At 43.6% G+C, this 13,048-nt stretch overlaps 1 protein-coding gene across 1 annotated transcript in view; it reads right to left on the bottom strand.

Moving 5' to 3' along the window:
- The window catches only part of LOC120549091 (formin-like), a 39,930-nt gene extending 27,273 nt beyond the window's left edge, over positions 1-12,657 (bottom strand). Inside the window, 6 exon segments of the mRNA XM_039785718.1 lie at positions 3,045-3,186; positions 5,581-5,855; positions 5,858-6,280; positions 8,030-8,091; positions 9,750-9,870; positions 9,990-12,657. Coding sequence (XP_039641652.1) covers positions 3,045-3,186; positions 5,581-5,855; positions 5,858-6,280; positions 8,030-8,091; positions 9,750-9,870; positions 9,990-11,789 — 2,823 coding nt within the window. The 5' untranslated portion in view covers positions 11,790-12,657.
- Between the last annotated feature and the right edge of the window lie 391 nt (positions 12,658-13,048).

Here is a 13,048-nt window from a genome sequence, read left to right as displayed (position 1 = left end):
GAAAGTGGGGAAGTGGCTCATATGCATAATGTACACACATTCCATTCCCTCCCACTCATCTCCTCTCCTCTCACCGCACACAGCCCCGGGCTGTGGTGTTAGCATGATCTGGCAACACTTTCTGAGCAAGTGCATAATGACTCGCGAGGAGGACGTGCCGTCATCACACAAACGTGCGTTCGAGCACACGGACGCACGCACAGAGAAACGCACACATGCAGGTGCATACACAAACGCATAAAAACAAACAAGGTAATTGAAACACACAAATACATACACAAATTCAATGTGAATATAAGTGAATGCTGTGCTTACAGAGATAGGTAGCCTGCATGAGTGTCCACTGATACTGGTAGTCACGCAGAGGGACAGAGACCACTGGTCAGCCATGTCAAGGCTCCCCAGAACTCTAGCCTGGGAAGGTATTTATCAAACCTGCGAGACTTACACTACGAACGCTCTGAAGAGCCATATTAGGAGGAAAAATGTTATTCGCTAAAATGTGAAGAATAAGACATTATCAAGACACTCACTACTTATAGCGAAGTGTACAAGCAATTAATCACATGGATGCTTTGCGGGAGTAGCCAATCAAAATCTTATCTATCACTTTGTCCCAAAAACATTTTCTGTAAAACTCATATGATCTTGTTTTTCCAGTTAATTTTATTCGTTTTATTAAATCTTCAATACCTCCAGTGACAACTAACACTTGCAATGGTCTAGAGCTAAAACAATTAGTCAAATTGTAAAAGAAAGAAAAGCCATCCAATTTATCCTTATTCACTCCCTCCCCCCCAATTCAGTCAACCTTTATGATCCGTTCCTCCTAAACTCAGTAGCACTAAGTCTCTAACCCTGCTCTTATCCCTTCCTCTGAAAAAAAAAATCTGTTTCTCTTCATTCTATGCTTCCCTTCCTTTCTTTCCCAATCGTTAAACAGCTGAACTTCTTGGAAGCCATCATCAGCTGATGATTCAGATGATTTCTCTCTCAAATGGTTTCTCTTCCTTTAACTCCAAGTATAAACTATCAGGGATAAAACATGATTAAGTAAACACGTTTCTTTCATTTTGACGACCTTTCCAGCGAGTTGGACTTGTAAGCGGGCTGAAAACAACCATGCCTTCACGTATTCACTTCCCCTCTTTAATCGTAGAGTTGGACTCAGAATGCTCTCGCTGGCTCTAAACACAGACCTTTATATTAAATATAAGACTCCTGTCTAATCACAGTGCTGGGGACAAAATGTCTAAACATAGATATCAACCACAGCCAGTGTAAGACATGAAAAGAGAGAGAGAGGGAATAACATGCAGCATAGGGCCGCATGTCGGGGTCGAACCCACGGCCGTTGCGGCAAGGACTGAGCCTCTGTACATGGGGCGCACGCTCAACCAGGTGAGCTACCCAGGCGCCAGAGGACATGGAGTGTTTCCAATAGTGGGGTCAAACCTCTTCCAGGCTGATGTAAGACCAGGCAGGAGACAGTTGGCAAGATTTGTGTCTGTCTGAGTTGGATCAGGACAGCTTGCCGCTTTAGAGTGACCAGACTGAACTGAGAGATCTAAAGATGGAGAAAACACACACACACACACACACACACACACACACACACACACACACACACACACACACACACACACACACACAGACACACACACACACACACACACACACACACACACACACACACACACACACACACACACACACACAAAACACACACACACACACACACACACACACACACACACCTGCAGTGGAGCCTTAAATTGATCAGAATAGGGGATGTGTATAGATTTAGAGGAGAGAGTCTGGGGCAGTGTCCGATTTTTAACCGCTTGGACGCCACAGTGAGGACCACGAGGCAGCCAGGATGCTGACGCGGCGCTGGCTGCAGCAGAGGTGCAGAGTTGCAGCATTTGACAAGACATCAACAAGTGTGTCTTTGGTGGGGTCGGGGGAACGGTGGATCAATCTGGCACAAAAGCACACTTTCACTGGCTTTTCTCGACTTGTTTCATCTTAAAAACTAAACTATGAAGCGTGCACAGATGAAAAAAACAACATAACTCTAAAGCCCTACCGACATTACAATCTAGCAGATAGCTTGGCTTGCACAGAAAAGAAGAAAACAAGGGAGTGAACTCCTAAACTGATAGCTGGTGTTGGCCCAGTGCAAGACCTGGCAACTGCAGGCAGCAGTCTGGAGGAGGACCTGATGAGAGTCGCAATCCATTTCTTCCCGGTTCACCTCTTGTTATTTCTTTCTTTGATTTAGGATTAAACATGACAGCATACAAAAAGTCTTTTTTTAAACAAAGCTTGATAAGAAAGCATGCTTACAACGCCCTCAGGTGGCTGCAGTGAGAGACAAATACCCCTTTTCCACCAACAAGAACCAGGGGCTGGTTCAGAGCTAGAGCCGGTTCGGAGTTGGTTCGACTGACGAGGCTCCAAAGAACCGGTTTGCTTTTCCACAGGCTAAAGAGCCAGCACAGAGCCAGGTCTTACGTCACTGTATACGTCTCAGCTTTCCTAGCAACGTTAGCGTGGCGGCGCCAAACACAAACTCACCTCCGACAATGGCGGACGTTGCTTTGCTATTGATGTTCATGGCTTTGCGGACCTACATCGGCATCCAAACTCGGCGGATCCAACGTGTTCGCGCGGCTCGCCTTTATAGTGCAAGAAAGCAGCATGTTTCCTCCTCTGACCACAGCTGTTGTTGTTTAAAATCGCATCCATCGTGATTATCTGCCAATTCAAAAATGGCGGTCACAAGTTTCTGTTCATCTTGTTGGTCACGGTAACCCCGCCCCCAGCCGCTGACGTAAGTGGTTCTTACTTGTGGCCTAGCAATGATTTGGTGCTACTTAAGAACCACTTTTACTGGTTCGGAGCTGGTGCTTTGGTGGTCGAAAAACAAAGAACCGATTTGAAACTAGGCTCTGGCTCCGAACCAGCACCAGCTCTGCCTTGGTGGAAAAGGAGTAAAAGTGGACAAAATGAGGAGAAGTAAGTGGAGCAACTGAATGTACCTTCTTAGTTTTGGCTTTCTTCTCATAGGTGTCCGCCAGGGGCTTCTTCACTGGCTGCAGTGTGGCCTTGGAGAAAAGATCCTCAAACTCATTGGCGTCAACGATGTTTGGTTCCTCCAGAGAACCCCAGAGTGTGTTGTTGCTGGAAAATTAAGTGAAGATTTTAATTTGTGATTTATCTTAGTTTCTACTGAACTCTATGCATCACAAACGAGACTCAAGACTCACAATGATAGTGGCTCACAGCCAGGCTAGAAACATCTAGGTTCTTTCCTCGAGCTACAACATATTGTGTGTTCTCTTTGTGGAAGATTATTTGATGTTTATTCAAACTGCCCACGGCTTTTCATTTTCCATTTCGCTGTCCCACAAAAACTTGGCAGGAATTACAGCAATCTCAACTTTAAATAGCACTGTTTATGAGCTAGGTGATAAAAAATAACAAAAGTTTAAGACATTTCTGTAATAAAGGACCATTTCCAGCAAATGGACGAGAATACGGGAGGCGATGTTGTGTTTCCGATGTTGCTGAGTAACATAGAAAAAACAAAACAGAGGCAGAAATCAGAACAAGAGGTGTCTAAAGTTAGGAGGATGTTCAGGATTTAAGCACTCCGTTGCTTTTACCATCACATCTGGCTTTGCTTTCCTTCCCTAAGTCTATTTATAAAACCATAATCAAGAGACATAGTAAACAGCTTACTAACAAATTAACCTATTCTAAAATCTATTCTAAAGAAAGATTTTGGACTAACAACATCTATGATATGCTGCAACAGCCTAACTGCTGGTTTCCTATTATCTTTTCACACATTCAGGTCATTGTTTAATGAAATTACATCTCATCTGTGCTCTTATGCCCCTGTCGAGGCCCATTTCCAATGAGAAAGAGAACCTGGACACAGCACACTAACATAAGCGCTCGCAGGCTTATCGTGGTTTAAATACCAGAACAATCAAATGCATTGCCAGTGACTCAATTAGGGTCGAGTAAGTCCAATTGTTTCTGCATGCAGTTGGCTTCCTATTGCAGTGGTGAGAGTATCCATCTGGGGCAGCCAAGAGGTTTTCTGTTGAAGACATAATGATACTGCCCCAAAATCCGCCTTTGATTTTATGCTCCTTTCTGAAAGACTGAGGAAAATAAGCTGAATGAACAGCCTCCGACTCTGAACCCAAATGTGCAGGGAACTAGCTCGGAAAAGAAAATTACATCCGAACCCCAAGAAATATTTCCATGCAAGACAACTTTCTAATTGACCGGATTATGACTATAATGGAGTTTGAATCCCTATTAAAGATAGCTTGTCCCGCATGCGGCTAAACGTACTTTGTATTTCAGCATACATATAGACACCTGGCATCATTTCAAACCTTACACTGCCCCCCCCCCCCCATAACTCAGAACCTCACACCATAAACAGAGATCACACAGCTGATCCAGCTATAGTTAAACATCTGACCCATTTAATGCCCCTTAACAGTTAAATTTATAGCTGACATGAAACTGCTGTAGTCAGTCAGTCCTCCAGCGCTGGACCAGAGAGAGAAAGTGCGAACCACAACTCAGTTTCCCCCCACTAATCCAGCCATGGAAATACAAGGCCATAAAGCTGGAAGCCTGGCACTCGGAGGCAACAACCACAGCCACTGTAAATGGGCTGGATAATCCACTTACAATTACAGAGTATCTCAATAGGGCCAGTAGACGAAGGAGCATGGTGCGCACCAACCATATCTTTGAAATCTTTCTGAACAGGAGTGTTCAGGGCTGAACCAAGACCCCATTAGAAAAGGGTCAATGCAGCCTAGAACTTCATTGGCCCTGCAGTAATCTACCAAACATCACTAATAACAATCAAGTTATTCAAATCAGTTATTATGTTAATAAATACAATTTTGAACTGAGTCTATGCTAGCCCTGTGCTTTCTGTTACATTGGGTTTAAATTAGTTCAGGGAAAAGAAATGCAAGTGTGGGAAGACATTTTATGTTTGTGTGCTACTGATCATTTTGCATAATCACTGCAATTTAAAGAATAATTCCAGTTTATTACGATTTGGGTCTCATATTTGTAGTGTTGGCCATCACTTTCATAAGTTTTAATAACATGGCACTCACCAAAGTCATTTCTGATATCTGAGAACACGGCAATATTGCACAAGAAAATTGTGTGCACAATAACTGTGAAGTCAGTCTATAAACTGTGTTGGATGTTTACAACAGTTTGGGCAATAATTCTTCCCCTAACCCTTTAATTTATTTTTAAATCAATTTGGCTAATCTGGAGTGTTGTTAAAAAAAAAAAAAAAACAGTATGGTCAGTATGGTCTTCCGACTGCTCGTGTTTCTTGCCCGTTCGGACTTCCTCATAGCAATGCGGCCGCATTCCCAGATCTCTGCAATTAACTTGCTGAGTACGTTATTATTACAAACTACTGTACAATGATGGCCAAAACACTGAAAATAAGACCCAAGTTTTTACCATTTACCATTTAAGAGCAATATGAGTGAATTTAGGCAATGTTCCACATACTTATTGTCCTGTATCTGTATCCTGGTCCAGTATAGAGGCTTCATGGGACATGCTGGCTCAATGGCAAGTTTCCGTGGGGCCTTCTCCACCTTCTGGTCAAAACTGAAGCCCATAGGGGGAGGAGGTGGCGGGCCACAGCCTGGAGGAGGGGGAGGAGGAGGTGGACCAGCTCCAGGTAGGCCAGGCGGGGGAGGGGGAGGTGGTGGGGGCGGCGGACCACCTCCAGGGAGTGGAGGTGGCGGAGGGGGCGGTGCTCCAGTGTTGCCTAGCAAAGGAGAGGTGGGGGTGGGGGTGGGGGTGGGGGAGGCGGTCCCGAGAGGCCCGGTGGGAGGGGGGGAGGCGGAGGCGGAGGTGGGGGCGGTCCAGAACTGCCTGGGGCCGTTTCAGCTTTTAGATTTAGTCCAATAGAGTCCAAGTTGAGTCTTTTCGGCACATTCTGGTTGGGGCTTTGAACAAGGCCGCCACTGTCACCCTCAGGGCTCTTGATGAAGGTCTCCCTGTCCGTCTGGATACTCACGGTGCGGTAGGTCTTGGGTTTCAGGTCATCTGCAGTGGACACAGCAGCATCGCGGACCTCGCCCCGGTCCTGACTTGTATTATACCCGTTGTCTCTTTGCATCTTAGCAATGACTCCTTCCAGATGTGCTATTGAGACAGCGTGCTCACCTCGCAGTTGGAAGATTTGAAGCTCAAAGTCGGACTGTAAGCAACAAGAGCCGAATGCCAGAGACAAAACAATTGCAGAATGTCAGAAACTTCTGTCACACACACACACACACACACACACACACACACACACACACACACACACACACACACACACACACACACACACACACACACACACACACACACACACACACACACACACACACACACACACACACACACACACACACACACACACACACACACACACACACACACACGATTCTTATTTGAAAAATGACAATCCTCTCTTTTTCAGCTTTGTTTTTTAACTTCATTCCCATTAAAGTTTTCCCCAATCAGAGATTAATATCTGACTCATTTACAGCGACAATCTGGCCCAGTTTTCATTTGACATTTCAAACAATCTTACCAAAGCAAAGTATTGATTTTATACAGAAAGGAAAATGGTTTTGCAATAAATCTTACACATGTTCATTATTAACTGGTGTCAGTTTAGAAATAGCATTAGACACGTTCCCACCCTTTGTTGTGGGCTGACTGCGATACATGTTTCTCAGTGTCAGCATCCATACTTTAAAAAGGCCAACGTCAAATTAAAGGCTTTAAGCAGACAGGCTGAGAAACCAACTCTGAGGTCAGTTTTCAAGGAAATGATCCATAAAGCAATTAATAAGTGGTACAAATTATGTAACACGGCCACAACTATGCTCTTTTAGTTTTCCAAGAGTATATAATAAGTTTAACTCTTGATTAATTTGACATATGAAAAACACTTGTGAAACACTGCTCCTAACCTCTGCTGTTGATGAATGAAACAGACACCTTTAAAATGGATTTGAGATGAGCCATATTATTGGAGACAAATGAGATGTCCATCATCAAACTCTGTATTTCGTAGACATTTGGAAGCAAAATTATTATACATCTCGTCTCTTTTAGATTTTTGAATTGACACAGTGCAGTTTTAACTTAATATGTTAAGTAAGATGTTTGCATCTATTTTGATTGCTATATTTTATGTCACTGAAATAATCAAGCCATTGTAAAAAAAATTATATAATAATTTTTTAATTCAAAAGGTTTTATGTTTTTAATAGTAATCACTAAATGCTCATACTCCGGTCTAAATTGATTTTTGAAGAATATTTTGTGTCATTCTGTGCTGTACTGGAAGCTTGCAACTGAATTCCATATACAATATCTCTCTACTGTGAGACAAGACACACTACAACTACATTTCATAGAAATTTGAGTCTGATTTAAGTTTTCTTTTCTTTTTTATTTGCATTCAGTTTCTCTGGGAATGTAAATGGGCAAAAGGAACTTTAGAACTTAAAAAAAAAAAAACTTAATTTAAAAGTGACCAACAATTTACACTCAAGACATTTTATACACAATACTGGGCAACTTAAAAAATAAATAAATAAAAAATGGTAACGTCTTAACGCTTCTACTGCTGTGGGTAAATATTAAGCAGAGCTGTGAACGAGTCCAGCTGCTGCACTTGAACATTTTATGCTTACTTAGTGCCATCTTGTGTTCAGGTGAGTAAACTGCTATGTCAGACTAGCTATTACAACATATCGGCCTGTTATTGTCACACATGTATTGCTAAACTTTATTTCACAAATATTAGTTTGTTTCTGTTTAATTAAACTTCCTCACTTTACTTACTTTAACTAGTCAGCCCCCACAGAGATACCTGGGATAGTTTTCTTCAATGTGTAATATGTTTTCAGTGTGTTAACATGTCTGCTAAAGTCATACGATTACTTACATGCATCCTCTCCAAATCTTCCTTGCACTCTCTCTTCAGCTGCAAGAGGGCAGCCTGGTGCTCTGTAAGGAGGCAGAACAAGGACACTTGTATGACGACATAAACTCATTCTACTGGCAGGTTTGATTTATTAAATACACAATGGTGTGTATACAATAATCACAGCTCATTGGTTGTGGTTTTCTTTTTCGCCTTTTCTATTTTTCGATTGAGAAACATGGGTTAGAGTTATGTTTTCTCGACCTACTGGCTTGGTATACTAAATCATTATCATGTTAATCTGCAAGACAAGAGACATACCAAGAGACATACCAACAATATGTACTGCTGTTAAGTGGTACAATTTCACAGAAGGGTGGGTCACTTACAGTCTAAAGGGCCACAATCACAACTCAACCAACCAGTTTTAAAGTATACTGCTGGCTCAAATGAAAGCCCAAACTAAATATTGTGTCAGATCAAAACTGTTCTAATGAGATAAGATATAAGTGAAAAGATCACCAACAACATGAATCACCTAGCGCCCATGATGGTATATTAGCATAGGTATTTGGAAACATGTACAACTTCAGACTACAATACAAACAGACAATAGAGACCAACTTTGTCAGTTAATAAATATTTTGAACTTCAGCATATTTTCACTGCAAAGTTGGTGATGAACTGCAATATCATACCCTGTCCTATCCATTGTACATCACAGTGTCTCCTCTTCATTGAGATGTGTGTCACCTGCTGCCAAGCTCTAATTTCATTTTGTTTGAGGACAGGACTGTTAGGATTTAGAAGTAGACTGATCTTAAAATTAATCAAAACGTCTGCAACTCCACTTAATAGTAAATTATTTGCACTTTTTAATCATTACTTGAATTTAGGCCCATAAATGTGTGGTGAAATAGTGTTTGAAAGCGATGCGTAGGATATGAATGTACACGTTTTATCTGTATGCCTCACAGTCTGGACTTTTGCTCGGCTTCTGAACTATTCTCTTATACAAGCGCAAAGACCAATTGAGGAGCACCAATCACTAGAATAATCCACACTTGCTTGTCTTAATCTATTCTCAGGAATGAAGCTGCACCACACAGAACACCCAACAGCTGTTTCACTGCTGTTGAAATGCACTGTACGCTTTGAGTTAAACATAATTTCACTGTTCTCGGAACAGGAAAGCTGTTTACTTATAATCATAAGTACGGTAAGTAAATAAGTAATTTTATCAGCCCATCCACAGCCATGTGTGTTTTAAGTCATTACACCTTTAAGATGGGCCAACCATGTTGTGCTGCCTAGCGAGTATGCGGTATTTAATTCCATTAAATATTTTGACCACTAACACCCACACATACAATCCTGCGGTGCCACCAAACAGCAGCCACACAAACAGCAGCATTAAGGAGCAGACAGCCTCACTGTGTTCTTAAATAGAGTTAAAGGATGTATTGCACACTGCTAATGATACTTAGCTAGCTCTGCATGACTTGTTTGAGTGCGAGTGATCAAAAGGTGTGATAGGGGTGGCTCAACTTTTGTTTTTTTTGTTAACAAGAGATCGATTCAAAAATCCTATGATATAATTCCTATATCCGCAACGACCCTTATCCACAAATACAATCGGTCTGAGGTGTGTCAGGGTCAGCTTGACTGGCATGATCCTCTGTCAGCATTCCTGGTCTTAGATGTTAAGACAGACAACAGTGTATAAGGTTGTGGTTCTTACCTGCCTCGGTGTATTTGAGCCCCACCTTCTCTTCCTCATCTTTAGGTTTGGGTGGGGGCCACACAGCCTGAAGACGCCCTGGGGTCCGGTCCTCACTGTCTGTAGGAGATGTGACCTCCGTCTGTGCCGAGACAACACATGCAAAAACATCAGCATGGACCCTTGCAATGCAATGATACAGCACCAATTTCCCCTCATCATATAGATAAATAAAGATTTTAAATAATTGGGATTTCATACATTAGCCTCTGTGGGACTGTTGAGTTCCTTGCCAGGGGATTTGGAAGTTCTCTCAAAAATAGACCTCAGGCTTTCCTTGTCATTCTTGATTCTCTTTTTCACGGCCTCCAGGTCCACATCGTCTGTTTTTTCCTTTTTGATAGTTTTGGGGCCGAAGAAGCTCTTAAAGGTTTCATAGGCCAAGTCTGAGGTTTTCTTTTTCTCCGGTGGGGACGTGGGGGCTTCTGGGCCTGGGATTTTCTCTCCTGCATCCTCTTCTCCATTCTCAGATTCTTTTCTGCCGTTTTCAGGACCAGCATCCTGCCCAACATCTGCCTTTTTGGTCTCATCGTGGTTGTCGACGTTGAGCAGCTGACTCAAGTGTCCCATTACAGGTTTAGGCTCGGCGTGTTTTTTGACTGGAGTGACTGTCGTCTGCTCAGGGAAGAGCTTGGCTTTGTTTACCGTCTTCTTCAGGCTGAGCAGGGCCAGGTCAGCATCCTTCTCACTCTGTTTGATCTCGGACACCGTCTCCCTGTCTTCCCCCACCGCTCCTTTCTTCAGCACCCGCAATCCACTGAAGAGAGCTGGCATCTGGAAGGAAGGGGGCGAAGAGAGCGCCGTGCCCCTGGATGGGGATGAGGTAGAGGAGGGTGCATTGGATGAAGCTGGAGGTGGCGTGTTTGTTTCTGATGTCTTTGGAGCAGTTATGCGCTTTTTAGCAGGACTGGTACTTGGCTGGATATCACCTGGGGACTCTTCAGTTGCAGATGACAGTGACATGTTTTTTTTAAACCCTGTAGGGTGATTTGTGATAAAAGCAGAGTTTGACGGCTCCTCTGGACTGGAGGATGATTGGACTGAAACTTCGGGAGCCTCAGGGCTGGAGGGAACAGAGGAGGACACCTGGCTGGAGTGAGGTTCCTCAGTCCCATCCTCAGCCCTTTGCTCATGGGTGTCCTCCTTCTGTGTTCTATCGAAATCCTGCTTTAAAGGAGAGGCTGTTGCAGCATTTTGACCTGAGGCCTCCAAAGCCAGATGTCCGGAGATGATAGAAGGAACAGGCAGAGAACAATCTATGCTGGCAAACTCTTCACTCTCATTGTTTCCCACATTGTCTCTACCATTCTCTCCCACACCAGATGTTTCTACATCCAAAGACACTGTGGTGGTGTGCTCCTTGGGACTGAAGCCATCTGCCTGTTTGGAAACTGAAGAGACCAGAACTGGCCTCGAGTTATTTCTGTTGACAAACCTGTCTGAATATAGACTAGCTAGTGATCTCTCCTCAAATTTGTGTGTTCTAAACACAGGCACTTGGTACTCTGCTTCTGCCTCACTGGCACCTTTTAGCTCCTCTCCATCACCATGCTCCACTGTATTATTACCCTTCTCAGGTAGGGAAGGCTCCCTGGTCCTGGCAAGCTTTTCCAACAGACTGGCGCTCCTGTTGCCCGCCTTCTCATCCTCATTTTCCTCATTGTCACTATACGTTTCCACCCTCGTGACCTGGACCAGATCTAGATCAACCAAGGCTCCAGCTTCCAGTAATTCAGCCCGCTGCCCTGTATCACAGGAAGCAGTCACATTATTCTGATGAATACAGTCCCTCCCTTGGAGCTTCTTCTCATGGTTAGTGGTTTGACAGCCTTCAGGAAAAAGATTCTCCTCATCCGACAGCTCCTTGAAAGACGTCAGCACAGCCGACTCAGCGTCTGAAGGGGCAGGTGTATCTCGGCCGAAGAAACTGCTGAAGACATTCAGGAGGGAACTAGCGGGCTGCCTCCGTGGTCCATCTGAGTTATTATCCACACTGTCCATTTTTGCGTGTCACACTGAGACCAAAGAGAGGCAAACCAAAACAGGTAGTAGCTCTGGCAAAATGTCCATTGAAAATGTCACAAATGTCCCCACCTCCAGTTATCCAAGCTGCTCCTTTTCCACCTCTACCGCTGGCTAGGAACAAAAGACCTTTGTATGGACAAATCTCCCCAGCTCCTTTTACCTTGTCCAGGAGGGCACCATTTACAACAACACTATCCTCTATTCCTGTTTAGTGAGGCACAAACAGATTCTACGTAGTAGACTTTCAGAATATCAAATAGAGTCTATTACTGACAGTATGTTGTCAGTAGCACAGTTCAGCCTCCTCTGTGCGAGCAAGATCACATGACGCTGCAAGTAAAGACAAGCTGTTTAGCGGCTGGAAGCATGTCCTGTTGTAATCTCCCTGGGAGAGCAGAGTTCACCTGCTTTTCACAAAAGCATTCCTAACTGTTCCGACAAGTTGAGCGGTATTATCCATAAAGTTGTGCGTTATCCTTCTCTATATGCTGGCATAGAGTATGTATACAGAGTCCATGACTAAACTGTACTTCTAGTTTGTCTCCGTCTTTCGGTTCACAGGGAAGCCCTGTGTGCTGCTGTGTGAGAAAAAAAAAAAAAAAAACACCTCAGGTTGGAAAAAAATGTGTCTCACTGGTCTATCCAGTCTGGGGACGCCTCCCTTCAGGTTCCTCCCTTCCTGGGAGGGGACATGCAGAGCCCGGCACCGCAGGTGTCTGATTACCTCTGCTCACTTCCGTAAAATGGCTACCAAGGTAATAGAATAAATACAGAGGGGGAGTCAGTCTGTGTCCAGGTGGAGAGCTGCAGAGGTCCATTAGCCTAGCACTGCACCATTCGGCGGGGATATACTGCAATACGGGGCTTAAGACATGGTGATTAGTCAGCCTGGCCTTAGCCTGCTCTAGCTAACATGCTAAGAGGCTAAAATGTGTGATTAGCAGCTCATGAACACCCCCCAACAGAACAGTTAGGAAAAAAAAAAAATTACATTTTGATTCACTTACCTTAAGTCTCTATGTACAAATCTAAACTGGAAGTTTAGATTTGATGACACTTTGAGGTTTTAAAAAAAAGTTTGCAAGCTAATGTTAGCTAAAGTTTACAAGCTAACAACAAAAGGTTTTTTTTTTTATGAGAAAATAAAACCACAGTGTCTGTTTAGCATTCTTCAGACTGTGGTTGCCCTTAGCAACCAAAGGTCACCCTCCATGAATGCATTCCTTCAGATTGCC

The sequence above is a fragment of the Perca fluviatilis genome, chromosome 20, assembly GCF_010015445.1.
Source record: "Perca fluviatilis chromosome 20, GENO_Pfluv_1.0, whole genome shotgun sequence".
NCBI lineage: Eukaryota > Metazoa > Chordata > Actinopteri > Perciformes > Percidae > Perca > Perca fluviatilis.
The sequence above is the reverse complement of the archived record's forward strand: the minus strand, read 5'-3'. Positions and strand labels throughout refer to the sequence as shown.